General features: G+C 39.6%; 1 protein-coding gene across 6 annotated transcripts in view; it reads left to right on the forward strand.

The window, feature by feature from the left end:
- Positions 1–20,850, forward strand: part of TENM2 (teneurin transmembrane protein 2) — a 534,344-nt gene that overhangs the window by 398,742 nt on the left and 114,752 nt on the right. For 5 of the 6 annotated variants that reach the window (XM_059825282.1, XM_059825281.1, XM_059825283.1 and 2 more), the window contains 2 exons: positions 3,811–3,933; positions 15,428–15,633. In XM_059825282.1, the coding sequence (XP_059681265.1) occupies positions 3,811–3,933; positions 15,428–15,633 (329 nt within the window). The remainder of the gene's footprint in view (positions 1–3,810; positions 3,934–15,427; positions 15,634–20,850) is intronic. The other variant, XM_059825286.1, reaches the window with a different exon arrangement.

Genomic DNA, 20,850 nt, shown 5'->3' on the forward strand with positions numbered 1-20,850 from the left:
TGCTGGGGTGGGAGTGAGAGGTTGATTATTACTTTTTACCTAAACCTCAAACGTTTTACTTCAGAATTTATTGATTTTATATTCTTATTTTTTAGAGAATATAAATACACAATTCACTATCCTGAGTTACTAGATGTTAGTGTTAAATGAGCCAGATAAAGTCTGACAAGTTCCATGTTAAAAAATCAGATATTAGACACAAGAACTTAGAAACATGCTTAAATGTTGAGGGGGAAAAAAGCAAACAAACGCAAATAATACCTACAAAACATACGTTAAGTGGTCTGTACAATATAATTTATGAATACATCATACATATAACAGATGAAATGACGCTTTTTTGTGTTTTAAATCTTCAGAGAGGTGATTGTCCCTGAAGTTTAATCTATAAATCAAATGGGAAGTTCTGGAAATGTGTTAAGTAGGGTGGGCTGTTTCAGAAAATCAGCGCTCGTCTTTATGATCAGCTATGGACCTAGCTGAGTATCCCAACTCAGCTGTCTGCTGAATATCCTTCGGAGAAAATGTGGCCAGTACTGTAATATCTGATAAAAGCGTGTTGTTGGGGAAGAAGGCTTTGCCTCCACATCACAGATTATTTAGTTGTAGTTTCAAAAAAAAAAAACAAAAAACCCACAATAGAAAAAATAGGAAACAGGCACAAATTCACTAGCCCAAATTTCTCTTCTGACACACATGCACTCAACTTCTGAGTGGATCCCTGTATTTCTAATTAAACGGGCTTCTACTTATTCCTTTGCTGAAGGCATTTTTGTTTGATTAACAGAACAAAAGGTTAATCATATAAATTTGCCATCTCATAGTGTTCTGAAGCAGCAGAGAATAGGTAGCTCCTTGTTCTCCCTGCTCGGCTGCCAGTCAGGTTTGCTATATGCAATGCAAACACGGAGCTTTCCCCTCAGGCCCCTGTGACATACTTTTCTCGAGGTATTCTTGGTAGAAGGTGAACATTCCTCATGTTTCAGTTGTCTTAGTGGAAGTTTGTAGATCAGGCAATAGATGTGTGAGCTATGCAGGAGATTGTCATCTTTTCTCTGTCTCCGTAAGGGACTATAGCAGACGTGCAAGTCCCTGCCCCATTAGGAAGGAGCTCTAATTGCTCCTACCTAATGTGCATCTATGATTAAAACACAGAGCAACAGAGTTATTAATGAAATCATGGCGTACTTGGAAGCAGATGGATCAAAGTTTTTCTTAATACCATGTTAATAAGATCTTTTTTAATTCCTTCTCTGAATTTACCTGGTAATTATGAGTTAGAACTATAATTCTCTTGTAGTTATGATTTCTGTATCTCTTTGTTGTGAGGAATGGTTCACACTTGAAGCAGCAGACTTTCATCTCTGCAAATGACCTATATTTATGGTTACGCTTGCAATAAAATTAAAAAAAAAAGATTGCAACTTTGAATAGATACACTGAGAGTATAAACCACAAAAGTCTTAATTCTCCTCTATGACTTGTTTTCATTTCGTGGCTCTGAAATTCACTTAATCTTTATGCACTCTTTGCTTATGGGGGTGGGCCAGCTGAACTCTCTCTTTGGAGCCCTGGTGTGTGCGCATCGCGTGGGAATTGCTGACAGCACAAACACAAGCTGCTCTGCTACCTGGCATCCCCCAGCCCTCTCACGTCTACAGCAGAGATGATGTCTCTCACTCGGTGGGGAGAGGCTGTATGAGCTAGTGACTTGTTTGTTGTTTGAGCTTTATGAATAATTTTTCAGTTTCATTGCTGTACTGAAAAGAAAATTAGTTCCTTGAGATTAGACTGAAAAGCCTTTTAAAATGTTCATTTTGGCAAAACAGAAGAGTTGTAATTGAATAAAACATTTGATCCCACATAAAATTTCTGTGTATTTTCCAGGTATTTTTAAACATTCCCTAGGAATAAATTTTTAGTAGTTTCTCGGCAAAATGTCCTTTTCAGCTTCATACTTGGTATTTTTTCAAATAGCAGATGCTTTAATGTATTTTCAATTTTTTTTCCTAATAGAAAAAAATCTTGCAAATTCAGCATGAAAGCAAAATCTGGCAACTGCCCTCTTCACACAAAATGTCTCCTGATTTTAGTTACTATTCTTAGACATCTGCTTGGTCCGTAGGTATGTCTAGGGGAAGGTCATGTTATGAAAGCTGTCTTGCTTCTCAACTGCTTTTGTCAAAAACATGGAAGTTAAACTCTGCATAGATTGTGTGCTGAGGGATTTCCAGGAGCTGGGTTAGATGGATTCTGGGGTGGGGGGTGCTTTGTTTTTTTTTTTCTTGGCTTTTAGAAATATGTATATGAATTGCTCACGTCTAAATGGATTCCCTGTATTCAGAGATTATCTGAGTGATGTCTCGTATTCAGAGATTATCTGAGTGACGTCTCAAGCGCTGTAAATTGCAGTTCCTGTGATAAGTCTTTTGCTTTACCTATCCTTAATGTTTAATCTCTGAACACCTAGCTGTGTGGCCACTGATGGTCCATTTGTGACCACACCAGCTCTTCTACAATTGCTTGTAATTGGATGCAAAATACCTGCTCATCTTATGTGGATCTGAGACTGCAGAAGTGAATGATTCTAAGGGTGCTCATAATCATATATGTTTTCTGTCCCTAAACTGACAGAGAATCTCCTCAAACACCATTTTAGTATATAACTGGAAATGCTCTTCTCTGTGGTATGTACGTTTACATACGTTCTGTGTAAACGGGAAGAGCGCTGATGATAGACCCAGGGAAAGTGAATAAAACCAGCTTGGTGGGCTTTTCTATCCCTCACCACTCCCCTACATTGGGAGGATGCCATGGGGATGGTATGATGAAATTATGGAGATGTATTCAGGTAGCTTCTGTTTATACAAGGTGACGATGCCCATAAATCCACTAGCTGAATGATTCAGCTCTGTCAACTCTCCCGCATTATGCACAGGACTTACTCAGTAGCCCCTAGCACAGCGCCCATAACTCACGCACTCGCGAAGGTGGTGCCACAGCCTTTCTCCCACTCTGTATCTTAGCGTCAGGCGCAGCTGCCTGCCCCCCGCCGTACCTGCGGGCCAGGCGGGCCTGCCTCCGGCTTAGGGACTCGGGACGGACGGCCAGAGAGGCCACGGTGCTGGGCTGCTGCCAGGAGCTCTGCGTGCAGGCAAACCCTTCCTGGCCAGGACTGCACGTGGCTCTTCGGTGCGTGGCCCGGGTGGCCGAGTTCCCTGCACTGGAGTAGAAAAAATGGCGAGGTCAAAATGGCAAAGGCCTGGGTTTGTGGGGAAGGTTTAATCTACAATATGAAGGCAGAGGCTGTTAGTCTGTTGGTTTAAATAAGTTGTAATAAACACAAAATAATTACATTACAATGTCATTAGCGTAGGTAGGGGTAAAGCTATTTTATAATCAACGTCTACGTTATCACGTATAACTTGAAGTCGGCGCTGGTGTTTGCAGTAGCGCGTTGTCTCCAGGAAGGTGTCCCCCCGCAGCGTGTGTCTCGGCAGGGCAGCACGCGAGGCCCCAGTCTGAGCAAAACGCTCACCTCTCTCTTTCGGTGCACTGGACTGTAAGCGTTTTTCCTCTTGGGTGTCAGTAATTTAGAAGATCCGATAACTGAATAAAAATAAGACGCTTTTGTGTGAGTCATCAGGGCTTGCTTTTGGGGGGTTTTTTGGGATGCTTTTTTTGTAGCGTATTAACATTCCTCCGAGGCAAGTTGCTTTACCGCTTAAGTGAAACGAGCTGTAGCCTCTCCCCCGCCATTTCCCTCAGTGCGCGGCCTATTTACTTTCCCCGGCTTTGTGTCTCCGGCAGCCATGCACCTCCTGGGCCTGAACTGGCAGCTCCAGCCCGCGGACGGACACACCTTCAACAACGGGCTGCGGCCCGGCCTGCCGGGCGCGGAGGACGTGGCGACGGCGCCATCTGGAGGCAGAGGTGAGGCGGCGGCGGCGGCGGGCTCGCGGCGCTTCGCTTGCGGCTGCCGGTGCGCAGGCCCGCGCCGAGGGGGACGCCCAGGCCGGGTTTCGGGCTGGTTTGAGCAGTGCTGGTGCCTTCTGCCTGCTGCTGTTCTCTGCGTGCCGCTGCTGGCAGTTGTTTGCTGGTTCGCTGCCCAGGTACGGCTGTTCTTACTCCGTCCCTCTGCGCGTTGGTGCACAAAATCATGTCATTTCTAGAAGCTCATCTACTGCTGAAGAAGTGCTCCCTCAGATACTGATGAAGCAGCGGTCAGTCAAAAAATGCATGCGCATTCTGCTCGGTCTGATATGCCCTGTTTCCATGTATAGCATAGAGAACTCAGAGAAAAAGCTTGACTTAGAAGTACATTGTGCTGATTGGGAGAAGTCAAGAACTTTGGCTTCCAGCCGGGACCAAATGCCTGGTTTTTCTCTTTCTCAGCTGTAATTCTAATAGAAAACATGAAGGACAGCATAATTCGAGCCACAGTAAATAATGACAGAAACGCTAAGGTTGGAAAAGACCTGTAAGATCAAGTCCAACCATCACCCATGCCCACTAAACCATGTCCCGCAGGGCCACGTCCACACGCTCCTTGAACACCTCCAGGGATGGTGACTCCACCACCCCCCTGGGCAGCCTCTTCCAATGCTCAACCACTCTCTCACTGAAGAAATTTTTCCTAATACCCAGCCTGAACCTCCCCTGGCACAACTTGAGGCCATTTCCTCTCATAATCTGCCATGTGATACTTGTATGAGATACTTGATACGTGTAGAATTACATTACTTTGCTCATAAACAATGAGCAAAGGCAGCAGATGGATTCTTCTAAAGAAAAACTGTGCTCCAGTGAAGGATGACAGAAACAGGCCAACGAGAAGAATGAGGGAAAATCTAGAAAGATAAATATTTACTTAAACTGAGAAAGTATATATTAAAAATACAGAGAAATTGCATGTCATGAAAAGGATTTTAATCATTTAAATCAAGTGCCTTTTACTGGTGAGGTTCAGGTGTTTTCTTTGCTACATCGCGATAAGGCTTTCCCTAGTTAGTACAAAAATAATGATAAGAAGACAGAACAAAACATTTCAATTAGTCAAAGCACCTCACAGGCCTTAGTGTTACTGTGAAGGTGGGGCGGGGCGACTGGAACAGAAGAGAAGTAGGAGCAGTTGCTGTTGGTCAACGGAAGAGTTTTGTTCAGAGCTGAGCATCATCTTGCTCTCAGGACCTGTGGTTCGTGTTAAACTTGTTGATTGCCAAAGCAAGTGTTAGAAACAAATGCTAACACAGGATACTTGCATTGGATGTACTGGAAAAAATTCAGTTAAATAGAGCTGGGAAAGGAAGCTGAGTTGTTCTTTGGTGTGCCCGTTCATTTCATGGATTTGCTTCTGTTTTCAATAAATGATGTTGCTGCATCTCAGCTTCTTCATGTTTGCTGTGGAGGGACTAATTTTGGCTTCCTCCTTTTTGTGAAATCCTACATCCTACTGGTGGCAAAAACCTGTAGATGTTCAGACAGCGGTTTGTTGGCTTGGCTTTCATCTCTGACTGACTGTAGGTCAAATTGGACGAACAGTACATCCCTCAGTAGAAGGCAGAACATTCAAATTACTGCTGAAGTTCTTCCAGATTGTGCACAGGTAAGAGACCCTATGGTTTTAGGCAGGAACCTGAAGAGCCCAGGTCTGCAGTTATGGTCACTTAGCAGACAACTGCAGTGTTTAATATGTTTCCAAATCCCCTCCGCTGCAGCTTTTTGTTGCCATCTTTGTGCAAATATAGGGCAGCGGGACTGTTGAATTGGAATGTGCTCGTCTGCCTGGGGCACTTCAGTGCAAATTCTGGCGGTTTATCCCAGCCCCACTCTAATTAGCCGCGCACATTTGAAGAGGCTGAGATGCCGGGTGTTTGGGGAGTGGTAACCTCCTGTAGAGGAGACAAGGAGACAGAACTGCTAGTTATGTCTTAAATTGCTGCAGTTAGCTTTCCTCAGAGCATGTTGGAAAAGTTTACTTGTTCTTCTGACATTTTGTAGAAGGTTGCAGAAATGTTGGTAACCTGAGGGAAGGCGGGAGAACAATATTTAGGCAAGTAATCTTCCACAGTGGAATAATATGAATGACAGGTTTGGATGAACACAAGTAATATCTAAAAGACAAATTCTCATAGCAGGGAAGGGTGAGAAGTTTTTCTACCACACCTTTCCTTTTATTGTGTCCAAGTTAATATTGCTATCCCAGCAGTTTTTAGGAAAGCCTCTGACAGCTTTTAACACAACCAGGCATTTCAGGGCTCAGGGCTCTGGCTGCGGAGAGTGACCTTTCTGTAATTGACACAACTCAGGATGAAGCCATTCTTTTCAAAACATGGGTCTCCCAAAGAAACCTTTAACCCCTAGACTGAGAACGGCCACTTAAACACAAGCTGTGCCTACTCAGCAAGCAAGGCATTTTAAAGCAGAGCAATTTGGAAGGGGAAAAAAAAAAAGTAGATATTTCAAAGTGATCTGCTTGTTCCTTATTAAGAGACTAAATTCTGGTATGAAATAATAAAACTGCAATTTAAGAGGAATGTAAATTACTTTATTACTGCATTTTCCTATCTGAATGAAAACAAAATTCACTATTAAGGTAACACAGTTGCAGGGTTTTTGTAATTACACACTACATCTCACTGATACTGGGGACATCTGAAAGGAGCGGGCAAGTGCAATGGGTAGAAAAATCCTCAGTGCTGCTGTAAAACTGCAAGTGAAGTCCACCATGCTCTGGCTGTAAACAGAGCATGAGATAGCTTTTTTTTTTTTGCCTTTAGGCTCTAGAAGTTGTGCTGAACTAGGGATTTAGATTAAGAGACAAAAGTAAAGAAAAATTCCTTTCTTAATGCAAATGATATGGTAGTATCCCTTCATAGTACATAAACCCCAAAAAGTTGGCACTGCGAAGGACTTGTGGAATTGCTACAGGGATGAGATAGGTAGTAATGACATTAAAAAAACACTTTCTGAGAGTGAAGCCCATTTGTCGGTTACAGTTGCATAAGGATAATCTTAGAATTTTGGTGTAATAAATCTAAATTAGGGGGGAAAGTGCCAAAAAAAAAATAAATAGCGTGTTTGGGAATAATTGCTTCTTCACAAAGAAGTGAATTAGGTGACCTTATGGGATTTTTCTGTGCTTAGATTCTGTTAATCTATGCCAAAAATATATTCTACATTTAAAATTATGTAGTAGGCTAGACACACATTTCCATAAAAAATGTGACTATCTATGTGCCGTTTCCTTTCTAATTGACAGAATATACTACAAAAGCCAACTTTGATCTTTTCAGAGGATGCCTAAGATAAACTAAAATTTATGTGGAAATATCGAAATTAACACCAGCTGCAAATCCAAGTAAAGAATGCTTCACTGTAGAGGTTTTTGTTTATGACATATTGCCTTTGGTGTGCTTACAAATTCAGCACATTTTCTACTAATTAGAAATTGACTTAGTATTTTTTAACTTGATTATTCGCTCTAGTAAGGTTCTATAAAGCTGAAAAACACAGTAAGAGATTGTGGTCTCTGATCCTAGAAACCCACATTTTAAAAGACACCAAAAATACTTATGGACTAGGATTGTGGACTTGAAAGATCACTTTGGTTGCCATAAATATACTGACTAATTGGAAAAGGTAGATTTGGATGTGTGTTCTGATACTCACATAATCCAGGCTTTGTGTCTCTTTGGACCAACCAGCTTGATCCAGGTTCGTGTTCAGTTTATGAGATATTTCACTAAGTCTACCACAGTGTGCGGATTTTGAAAAGACAATTACAATTAATCAAATGGTAAAGTATTGAAGTAGCATGAAAAATACTTGTTTCCAGTTATCAAATTCAGCATTGTAAATAAAATGGCAATAATGAAATGCAGAAAGTTAAATTTGCTGTTAAATTTGACGCTATCTTACTTGCTTGAGATGAGAGAAGGGAAAAACAGAATTTGACTAATCTAGCAGAAATTTGCCTTGAATAAATACGGAAAGCTGAACTCAGCAATCATTGTGAGGTGGTATAGGTTGTCTTCAGCTCTCTCCAGGTGATGTTGAGACCTCTGCCAGATGCTGCAGCTCCGAGTCACATTTTGGTTTGCACACAGAAATGATTATTTTCTGATAGTTAAGATATTTTATTAGCAATGCAGCAGACAGGCCATCGTTAAAGGAGTAACAAATTTATTAAATGGGAAGAGTTGTCACTCTTGCATATTGATGAGTTGGGGTTCAGATGCAAATAGAACAGGCCCTGACTTGACTGCCTGAGACACTGGTGCTACCCCAGCTATGTTCCTGCTGAAACCTGATCCTACTCATCAGGCAGTATAAGGACTCAGCAACAACTGGAGGGAACTCTTTGTCATGTTGCAAAAGATAAAAAGATGAAAAACTCATACCTCATTAACAATGTAAACATGAATCTTTTGGTTTCTACTATTTCCTTTCGGAGGCTTTGAAACAGGTGATCAAAATGTAGCAACAATCAATGTATTTTAAATGTCACTTCCGTTACCTTCATTCAATTTAATCAAGACATGCCATCAGTTTCCAGGTGGATTAATCTTATTAAGTAGTTACGTGGCTAATGTAATGTGATTCTTAATTATCACTTTAGCAAGCAGAAGTATTAATATGGACGCTATGAAGGCTTACAGATGTGGTCTTCTGAAAATGTACCACGTTCTAGGGCTGTCTTAGCAGAAGCAAAGTATTTGGCTAAGTTCAACAGAACAGAAGAGGAGTTTTATTTTTGTGATTGTGTTGATGGTGATAGTATGAGTTACTGTGTTTAAAGTTAGGTGATGAAGTGTATTATATACTGATTGTTATGGTGATGCAGAAATCCATGCTACTGTGTATTTGTTCTTTGTGAAATGCAGTGAACCAACAGCTCTTAATTTCATTTCAGCTATAATTTGCTTTTGATTCTGAAAACAATGCATCTTGTGAAGCCATGCCCACACGAACGTGAAGATGTGCCTAAATTTTGAGGTGTATCAGGATATTAAGACATGTTTCTTAATTCCGCTTGCAGGGCCAGATTGTTTGACTGCAGCTGAGCCAGAGCAGTGGACTTAAGCAGATGCTTTCTTAGCAGAATTTCTTTCCTTTCACTATGACAGAAATATGGGATACTGATCAGCAAACCTGAGGTTTTGATTTTATTTCAGAAGCTGTTTTACTGGACCCCTGAAAGCTCATACAAATTCCAAAGCTTCCTTCGTCCTCACTTCACAAAATAGAGCTCATTAGTACCTCAGCATCTTCAGCATAACTGAAGTTCAAGATGTGTCATAGCAGCTTCTCCAGACAAACTCTCATTTCCTGGCTTTTTACTTTATTATAGCTGTGGGAACTTGTTTGCATCAGCAGTCAATCTATTGTACACGTTTCAAAAAGAATCTGTTTTCACTTGGGTCCTAGGGCACTTAGGTATTAGCAGTAGATACTCTGAAGCAGAAGTTCATATAGGAAGTAATAGTGCATAGCACTGATTTTTTCCACTGAAGAAATTTGTATAGAAAAGACATTTTCTACTTTTTTTTTGTTTGCCTTTCTGAAACAGTAAGAAATGTCTGGTCATATAAGTAGCAAATTTACCTGAGGAAAAAATCAAGCTATCATTGAAAACCGTAGTAATTCCCACAAATTCTTTTTTGGCAAAAAGTCAGTGGAGCGTATTGTTATATGGAATGGTTTCCTTTACATAGCTGTACCATAAATTTCTTTGGAGTTCAGATTCATCTGTGAAAATCCCTAACTATATAACAAACAACAACAGAAAAATAAGTTAAATAAAAAGATAAGGAAAGCTATGTCTGCAGCAGTGATTTATAAGAAATGCAGAGACACAGGAAGAGAAGTGAAAGGGAATTCTCTTTAACCAACTTTGGTGATATTTATTCCTTGTATTTAATCTGAAATTGTCCACATCATCTTGGTACTTCATTATGGATCCGTTGGAACGGTTATTCTGCTAGATATTTTTCAAGGGCCTTATCAAGACGCAATTTACAGTCATCAGCGTTATAAAGGCACACAGTCAAAGCACTGGAGTTAATTGCTATTTAAATGTGATGTCTGTAGCGTGACACTGCCGGTAGCCAGATTTCATATTTTTTAATCTTAACTACAGTACAGGAGAGGAGCCTATAATAAATCCTCAAGTATATCTGGTTTCAGGGTAGCTGCAGTTGTGCCTCCATGGCTGACACCGCTTGACATCAGTTAAATTGAAGGCTGACTGGGCATGTCCTATCAGCTGCCACCTTGAAACTCACCTCCAGCTCCAAGATGAGGCCTGCTGACAAGTTAGCAGGGGGAGTTTGCATTGCTGTTGTCATGTATTGCCTGTTTGATAGCTTCAAAGGCAAATATACTTGAGTGCTAAAACAGTCTTTTCAAATGTATATGCCAAAATAGTAATTCAACTGGGTAAATAACACAGCAGTTTAAATGAATAAGTGTTATTTAGTTGATAAATATATGTTTGACTGAGCGATTGAAATGGCTCCCCTGGGTAAGATGAAGCAGTATGCTTTTAAAACTCTCTTTTGTAGATGTTTATAGAGAGGAAATCACAAAAAAAAAAGTTCAGTATCCATGGCGTTGTGAGATAAACGGACGAAACTCTAAAACAGTCACCCACAGCAGAGATAATGATGTTGGGATTTATTTGTTCACAACAGGATGAGTTGTTTGGGTTAGTTGTTCTTCCCAGATTTGTCAGGCTGTCACATCTGTAACTTCACTTAAACGCAGTTGATGTTGTTTGAATGTGATCTGCAGTGGTCCATCAAAGTGGAAGAGCTTCTAAAAATAGCTGGAGGGAGTCAGGTGGCAAGATACATTCTCTACATTAGGAGGTGAAGACTGAAGGGAGCTATAATAAAAGTTTACTTTAAGAGTCTCTAGAGACAGAGTTTATAAGTGAAGCTGTTAGTGCAGAAAAAGCCGTTGCGAATATAATGCTAGCACGATGTTCTGCTTTTCAGGTTTAAAAAAATAAACTTAAGCCTACGACTAATAAAAGAGGTTCAGTGGTCGTATCTACTTTGCATTTCATTTCTGTATTTCTAACTTGGGGAGGAAGGAACATGGAGAGGCCAATGTTGAGACACCTCTGGTAGTATTTTTATGCGACTGCTCTGCATTACTCATCTTCAAGGTGAGAATTTTTAATAGATCATTGTTAATATTTCTGTTTTACAAGTAGTCATCTGAGAACATCAAGATCATGACCAAGTCAGGTGCGCTGGCTGTGTCAAAGCAAGGACTTGCAAATATAAAACTCCTATTTTAGTACAACTTCAAGCGTTTCTAAATTGTGTTATTTCAGCATTGTAATGTAGAGCCATAAAACCAGGATCTCATGCATTAAATTCTTAAAGGCAAAAATACGGATCCTGTTCAGCATGCGGGAGGTGTGAGGCAGCAGCTGTTTCTCACAGACATGGCATGGGCTGGATGTAGAGCAGAGGCATGCCATACTACAGAAATACAGACCTGAAAATACAGGGTCACCCATCCATTCCATTCTTTGTTGTAGGTTAGGTATATCTTGATCATTTGTGATAGCTGCTCATCTAACCTGCTCTTAAAATCCTCCGCTGTGTTGAAGCCCTACAGCTGTCACGGTTCTCTTCCTAGGTAGATTTTCCTGAGGCACTGAAATGTTCCAGAAGGAGTGGTTTGGACAACTAGAAACCAGATCATTTATGTTGTAGAGCAAAGAAAGAGCATCTACAGAAAGGTGCTTCCAAAGATAATGCTAGACTGAACTGAATCATTTCAGTATTGGGAACCTGAATCATGTCTCTAGGCTGATCAATAACTACAAATTTAATTGTCTCATCTGCAGTTTTCACCAATTTTTAAGCTAATAACTTCAAAATTTTCATGAGACATGTAAAGGAATGGTCTTTTTCTAAAAATCTTTTGCTGGGAAAGTTTGGCATCCAATATGTTTGTTTAGCTGTAAGGTGCATGCTGAAGTAGTGTGAACATAACTCTGGTTCTCTTGGTGACTGGAGTTTTCTCTGTTTAGCTTAATTGATAATATTTGAAGAGTCTTGACTCCTGAAAAATGCACTTTCTCAGATAGACATAGAAAACAGAATTTTGGAAAACCAAAGGAGGCTAAGGCTAAATCCAACCAGAAGTACTAAAACTTGAGCCTCCATAAGAATTACATTTATTTGCAAAGTTATAGTTCGAGGAAATAAATACTCAGCAGACTTGGAAGCAATGTAATGAGCAAAAGTCATTGATGGTGGTGTTTTGGAGCTGCTTTAATAGCCAATGAAACCATCTTGTCAGATGTTGGAACGGGCTGCCCAGGGAGGTGATTGAGTCACCATCCCTGGAGGTATTTAAAAGATGTGTGGATGAGGCGTTTAGGGATATGTTTTAGTGGTGGACTTGGCAGTGCTAGGTTAACAGTGGGACTTGATGATCTTAAAGGTCTTTTCCAACTTAAACATTTCTATGATTCTATGATAATCTCCAACAGACACTATGGTGGTCTTGCCATTTGCATGCTCGGTAAGCTTGCTGCACTGGATAAAAGTGAGGTATACTGGCTGAAGCAATATTCAGTATAATATCTATTTGACGTAGGTGAAAAAGACGTGACTCAGTAATTGGTAAAGCCGATGTATGCATGAGGGCATTCTAACACCACATCAGTTCTTCAAGTGTTCTAACAAGGATTCCTTTTTCTAAAATTTGTTCTGTGGCATAGGGTATTTATGTGTGTTAGTAGCCATTTCAGTACTTAATAGCCCTCAGATATATATATGTATGCTTATATATATATGTTATATATATGTTTGTGACATGAGGTAAGTGACTTTAAGCTGCTTATTTTTTAACTAATTGGAATATTAGATTTGTGCTGCTAATGCAAGCCAGTGTACATGACCACTGCTCCACTGAATTCTAGAACTGTATTAAAAAGTATAAAGTATTGCTTAAAAAGAAACTAAATGAGAAGCAGATTACGACATGAGGGGAGGCTTCTGATTTTAAACAGATCTAAGCTGCAGATTCCCACCAATTTTACATGTGGATTTCAGAAATAGATTACACTTACTGAACTCGATAGTCTTTTCGTCAGAGATTTCCACTAGCTTCTGTGGACTGCATCAGCTTTATTGCAGTCTTGAAATTAACCAAATTGAAAAAAATATATAATGCAGGTAATTCATTGAGTATAAGGAGTCTGTAGACAGAGTCAGAATACTGGAAGAGGCACTGGTCTATTAATCTTCCCACCTTTATTACTTACACAGTTCTTATCATAATAATAATACCTACTGTAATACTTCCTGGAAATAGCTTTTTCTTCGACTGTTTCACTTTGACTATGGATATACTGATCTTGAAGAACAAGGTTCTTCAGGGTGTGTCAGGGAGTCGGTTCTTAGATTAGATACAGTTGATGTTCATTTAAGCATGCAGAGTCTGCTTCCAAAGAAATAATTTACAGCATGCTTTTTAAGAATGTTGAAAAAAAATCATCATTTATTACCATAACATGGAATTGTGAAGTGAAGTAAGGGTAATGTTGTATTCAAAGGAGATGAAGGAGCCCTCGGTCTTAGGCTGACTTCCCAGCTCTGCCAGTGATTCCAGTATAGCATTCAACAGGAGATTTTATGTGCTCTGTACCTGGTTTTCCTATCCACGTGGGTAAGGACTAATTGAAATTCTAGTGAGATGGTGCCTGACTTCATTGAGGTAGGAACTTTGAGAGATCCTCTGTTGCAGTAATCCATTAGAAAGGAAATCATGTAGTTTTTATAAAGCGTTACGTGTTTGAATCTGGTTGGTATGTCTGTCTTCTTGGGCGGCTCTAAAGGCACATTGCTTGACATTCTCAGCCATTTTTCCTTTCTTTGCAGCCTGTCTTTGCAGCTTGTTCTGCTTTCTTTTTTTCTTAGTGCTGTGATGTTATTGTAGACCCATTGACATACAAAATGAAAAAACAAACAAGTTGCCAAAAACTGTATAGCAGTTGGTATTCAGAGCATTCTTTTACCATTTCAAAACACTGCTAACATAATATCTGGTTCATTATGTACAAGTGTAAGTGCTGCTAACATAGATAATTTGGAATCTATAATTGAAACCATGCTATTGCAGCTCTTTCAATTAAAGATAGTTCAAGACAGAAAAGCTGTTATGTACTTACCTGCAGAAATTATATGTCACTCTGTGCCATCCTGTTACATTCATACAGTTCTGGAATATATTTCAAAAGTAACTTACCATTTATTGAAAATAGCATTACACCATGAAAAAAACATGAAGTAAACATTGAGCTTTTAAAAAAATACTGTCAGGTTGTATCAGACATATCACTACCATCCAGTGTGTGTTAATAGTTATATTAATGATACCTTTAAATTTCTGCAATTGTTAACAGATATTTTCTGTGGTTTTCTGGTCTACGGTGTCTGTTGTAGTAATTTTAGAATGGATTTATCACCATGTTGTTTGGGAATATGGAACACAAATCAAACATTGCTATATACTGTAGCTTGAAAGCACTGCTAACTCTTCACGTATCGCACTCCGTGTTTAAAATATGCCTAGCCTCAGAACCACCCTGTTCAGCTGAGAACAGAAGGGATTTGCACCGTGTTTTAAAGGTTGACTATTTCATGGGCTGGAAGCCGGAGCACTCAACCAGAAAGGTCTTGTATCTTGTCTTCAATAATGCATGCTGAAGAACCATCAAATGATGGATTTTAACTAACCACAGCACGAGGGAGAAAGACTTGTAGATAGACCCTGCTTCAGGCAGAGAGAACTTGAAAGGCAGCACGTTGAGTTGTACTAACTTTCTTTCAAGAGGGAGAAGATGCGTGTTACAGAGTACAGACACTGTCCTCTAAATCCTTTTCTGTGCATTTCATTTCTTCTGTCAACTCTCTTGTCTATGAGCTGGAGTTTATCGGACTACTTTACTAAATAAAACAATGGTAATAAAAATTTGCAAATCAGTTCATTTAGGTTGACGTCACCCCTTCAGTTCACCTTTCTGATAATTTTTTTGTACCCTGGTTGCGTACAAGATGCAGCTGAAAAGAACACAGGGAGATTTGTATGTGCTTAGTTGATGCTCTACTGTTACTGTATTTGATTAGTGAAGAGCAATCGCAGAACTAAAGGGTTGGAGGGATTAGAAAATTGCAGATGCGCCACACAAAAAAGTTCACAGCCTTCTTACTGAAATAGAGGGGCCAAATTCTTACGTGCTGATTGAAACAGCAGGCAAATTGCATCAGAATAAGAAAGGAAAGTTACAGTTTGATTTAAAAGGTAGCATTGCCACAGATGTTCGTCCTGAATGCATAAAAATACCTGTATTAAAAGCAGTTATCTCATTTGATTTATATTTGCGTTTGTTTTGTAGGACCATGGGTCGCTAGGAATAGCAGCATAGACAGCGGAGAAACAGAAGTTGGCCGCAGGGTCACCCAGGAAGTGCCCCCCGGAGTGTTTTGGCGGTCTCAGATCCATATCAGCCAGCCACAGTTCCTGAAGTTCAACATATCCTTAGGGAAGGATGCCCTTTTTGGTGTTTATATAAGAAGAGGACTCCCACCATCACATGCCCAGGTACTTTATCAATGTGTTTGTTGGCTTGAAATGTCAAAATGCAAAAGTTTAGGAGTCTATGTTAGATTTATGCTGGAGGTTATGGAGCTCAAGTTTAGGGATTCTGTGCAATATCCTGGGATTTACTTAGTTTGTGATATTTGACTGAACGCCATGATACTAAGATTTCTAGGTTATTACACACCTCAACAGTACATTGCTAAAAGAAGTAATCAATGATGATGTTCTTGCCATTCAGGTTTTTAAAATAACTTGCAGTTTGACACTCATGGTTTTAGATCTCTGACAAAATCTAGGCACCAATTGGGATAAACCTATCCGGTTATACACCGGTCAAAAATGATGAGTGATGATGGTCAAACTCACAGTATCAAAGCACTGTATACAGCTGGAATGCATGCACAGCTAGATGTGTTAACACAATTTACTATCTTCATAGAAGTTTTAATCTCCACAGGCTGTTGGAATGGCATTGCTGGGGTATGCAACAGACTTTGGCATCAGTGCCGCCCAGCCATATTAGAGAGTATAATGCAGTGGCCCTGTGTTTGAGAGCTTTCATTTTACTACTTTTCCCTCAAGGATGGTATTTAGGTATATCATCTGACTCGGACATGGGGCGAGTCTTGCAGTTGGGAAACCCAATTCTTCTTGATTTCTAACCAGCCTCAGAGATGAAAACTCCCTAACACCGCATTTTTGCAGTGACCCTGTAGTACAGAGCTAAGGGCTGTAGGTAAAGATAGTTTTCAAGTTAGTGAGACCAAACTTCAGTATCTTTTTATTCTAGATTGTGCAGTGGGTGTTCTAATTGTTTTGCTATGGGAAGATACAGCCATATTTTCTGTTAAAGAGAGAAATTTTTTTATTATATTGAAAACTCATTAATGTGAATCGAAGGATTTCCATTTACTTAGATTAGAACTGTAATGAGAAGTAATATATTTGCAGTTACGCGTACTAAAAGGAAAGAGCCTCCATTCTTTAGAGAGCAAGGGAAGCAGAAATAGCAACCAACTCTTGGAAAGGACCCCTTCCTTCATGCATATCCTTGCTGGTAAAAATCAGTTCTTCATTCAGAAATTATCACCTAAACTTAAAATGCTTTATTTAGTATATGATTTCCAAAAAGCAAATGTAGAACTCTATGATCCCTTTTGGGAAAGCCCAGTTTAACAGTTCTCGATGCCTTGCCCTGATTTGCAAAGAACTGCTACTACTTTTTTTTTCATTTAGTAAAGCAGACTGCAGTTGCATAAATGGTTACAATGCATGAAGTAAGCTAAAAGCCCAGAGGTTTTAACATAGTTGCATTGCTACATACTGCCTTCAGGAAGATAATCAGCTCTAAGTGAACTGTGTCCATGTGCATGTGCAAACTCATGGTACAAACAGTGAACCCATTAATTTTCTGGGGAAAACTACACTTCCTTAACTGAATTTTGGATCTGCTTACCAGTGTGAGGCAGAACTATTCTGCATTGTTTCTTGTTCCTTGCTGTTTATTATTGCCTGTAGTCCAAACTGAGAACCAAAATCTTTAAATGGAGTTGGGAGGAAAGGAGAAAAGAGGTTTACATGGGTAAGAAATAAGGATCAGCAGTCCACAACCCAAGGAGGGGAGGGCAAGCAGTCAGTTTTCCATAGAGCTAGAGGTTTGCATACAGCATCCCGAAGTTCCGTACAAATACTACATAAATCGGGGAAATGGTACAGGGCTGTTGACTAATTTTCAGCCATTGCCAGACATCCATGCAAACAGAAGATATCCACAGAGAATATGTTGCAGGGTTGGAGCCTTTCTTAAGAATGTTTTGATTTTGGCTGTAATGCTTCAAGAGGTTGTCTTGAGGGCGAAATTATGTCTACGGATCTTTGACTGTTGCAATGAGGTAATGGCATAATTCATTGAGCGTGTCTCATTTAATTCAGAATTTTGGCGCTCACTTCCCCTATCATTCCACCACGAAAAACCAGTAATTTAGTTGAGGAAAACAAACAAAAGTATAAATCATAAAGTGAAAATGGCTTAGGGCAACCAAAGCTCCTAAGCAGTCATCAAGGTTTGCTATTAATACAAGTTAATGATAATTGATTGACTAAGACATGATGGAGGTATGCCTGTATCTTTTACAAGAAATGCAGTTGGATGTAACTGGTAGGACAAAATATTTTTTTAATTCAAGCTGAACTTTGATTTCTGTTGCACTGTGATCAAATGTATTTGTTCTGGGTTTCATTATGATGTTCTCATCTGAGAAGGCTATAATCAAGCAAAATTTCTCTTCTTTATTTCACTCCACCTTACGTGGATAGGATATAAATTTCATGACCTTTCTGTTAAATTAAATAATGAGAAATATCAACTGTGTTTCCTACTGAGCTGGATTCCTCCTCAGAGAACCTGTTTTCTAATCTTTAGAGGAAGCAATTCCAACCCTCTTCCATAACTGGACTTGAAGAAATCTACCCGTATAATCTGCAGGATTACTTTCCCATATCCATGCAGGGTCCTGGTGCTTGTCAACAGGGTGGTACAGCAGAAGATTGCTTGGCATTTTTGCCCAGCAATGGAAAGTCAGCCAAGCTGCTACTAAGAGAAATAATTTTAGAAAAAGAAAAGCAAACTGTTACAGACCTGAGTTAGTGAAAAGAAGCCTTGTTCTGACAGAAAGGAGCAGAATGCTTTTGTATTAATGAAAATAGTCTGAAGTTGACATCAGACGATATTTTAAAATTGAAATTTAAAATCCTGGTTTCTGCAGGTTAGGGACATGAGCTGTAAAACAGTGAACAACTACACTTGACAGTTCATCACTGATCAGTGCTGATATGTCAAGCCAAATAAAATCCTTTGTGGGAGCAAGTCAATAATCAGCAAATTAGGTACATGATTAACCTGAGACAACAAGACGCAGTTCCTGTCTGAGAGCCCTGCTGAGATTTAACCTTCTCAGTATTACTGTTTAGCAAATATTCCAAATGCCTGGTTTAGTCAGTCAAACTGATGTAGCTGTAAACTTGTCTAGAGGCAGCCTGTGTGCCTTGTGCATAGGGAATGGAGTTCTAGAGGAGAGGTGAAAACGCAGTTTTGAGTGGCAAGCAGACTAGAAACAGGAATGCATTGCTTTCAAGCAAAATTCGTCCAACCTGTGCAGTACTACATAGAAATAACAAAATACACATTGCAGGCTTGAATAGAATAGGAAATTAGTAGAAGGTAGTAATTTTAATAAAATTGATAATGTATAGAAAATGAACTGTAAATGTCAAATAATGCATGAAGTGACTCTACAGAGATTACAGCAATTATGATGTATCTAACAATGGTAGAACATTCCAAATGACTCATGAAATAAGGTAACCTTATAGAAACATCACTGTAACGTCTGGAGAAGGCAGTGCATGGAGTTATATTGTTTTCATTTCCAGCAGAGTGTTTTATACTTGCAAATTTTTCATGTCAAAATGAAAACTGTTTTCATTTACAACAAGAAGTGGCTTTATTTGAAACAGCTTGAATAGCTGGGGAGCTTCAGTGTTACCTTGGTTTTTAGCCAGTGCTCAAACACATTTAGGTGCTCTGGCCACCTTAAAGTTGTCTGATGGCAACTGTGCTGTTATTACTGAATGCCGTGCTGCATTGTACTGGTTGTGTTGTGTCACATTCAAACGTTGAAACAAATCGGTTGGCTGTCACTGTGGGTATCAGATGTTTCATGGGTATATTTTAATGAATAATTACCAACTGGATTTTATGAAGAACTGATTTTAAAGCACTCTGCAAACAAGTTTCCCTGACATATGTTTTCTTGGCTGCTTAGGTCTTACAGGGCTTTGGCATAAAGACAAATGCTAGCCACAATGCCAAACGTTTCCCCCCCCCCCCCCCATTTAAATATGCATCTGTTATCAAGACAAGCACTCTAAGGAATCTTTCTTTTCAATTCCTAACTTCAAACATTGTTAGGGATTTTGTGGAGGCATGCAAATAGTTTCAAATCTAAGAAAAAAACGAAGATTATGCAGGCTCTCCGCTTCGCCGTGCTTTCACAAGTAGTTCACATCCTGTATGCAGCTGGGCTCAGTCGAGCTGTGCTATATGGATGGCATTGTGCAGTGTGGTCACTACCGTATACGTAAAGTTCCAAAACTGTTTTGCTGACTCCCCACGGTTAGTGGAAAAAGAAGGTCCTTGTTAGCCTATGAATAAAATGCGTCAGAGGAGGATAGAAGGCACTGAATGGAGAAATTATAAAAACAAATTGCCCAGAAAGAACTTAGTATGAGATTTAGGTTTGTAAATAAAAGTATGCAGTAGGGTTTTGGTGTGCTCTGTAGTAAACATAAACAAACTCACTGAGAATGTGAATTTGGAATTTGTTTAGGGAAGCAGGCTGGCAAGTCACTTGCTTATATGGAGCTTTAATCATAGTAAGTACTCCCCCCTGCAAAATTGAACTCTGAACATGTAGTCATTTGGGTTTTCTGGTGCATTTTGTTTCTGAGCAGTTTTTGCCATTTTTGTGTGACTTTCAGTATAAAGCCATGAAATATAGTGAATCATTACAAAAAAAAAAGTCAGTTGAACTTCCAAATTACTGCAGAGATTTAGTGATTTAGTTTGGTTTTACAGATCCATTCCCTAATTCATGTGATTTAGTTGTCTCTTCCTTAGCAGTTGTGTGTGTTAGATGAAAAATTCCACGGTTGCTTCCTAATGATCATGAAAGTATTTTCACTCTTTTCCTAGATGGGTCTTTTAATCTATGGATATTTATCAATAAGTAGCTTTAAGGCAAGAGTGGTATCTTCAGCACAACATTATATAAAAATAATTCATCACGCAAGTGTGGTAAATCAACTGGGCCGCAAGAAGCAAAATGATGATTCAGCCAACCACGTGAAGAAATCTTACCTGTTATGAATTCACAGTACCGTCTCGGTGACCCGTCAGTCAGGGATTTTAGATTTCAGGGTACATATACCTAGTACTTGCTGATACATTACTGTTTGTACACCTGGGGAACCACGGGCAGATACCTTACCTTCCTTCTTTTTCCCTCAGTCCTGAGGGATCCAAAGAGGGATAAAAATGTATTGTTATATTTGGTATCAGTTTGCACCAGTACTTCACCATTCATAAAGTTATTCAGGTTTAGTCATTTTGCTTTTGCCTGAGCATGCAGTAGCTCTTCGTAGTTTGATTAAAGAGGG

Source organism: Gavia stellata, chromosome 16 (genome assembly GCF_030936135.1).
Source record: "Gavia stellata isolate bGavSte3 chromosome 16, bGavSte3.hap2, whole genome shotgun sequence".
Taxonomy (NCBI): domain Eukaryota; kingdom Metazoa; phylum Chordata; class Aves; order Gaviiformes; family Gaviidae; genus Gavia; species Gavia stellata.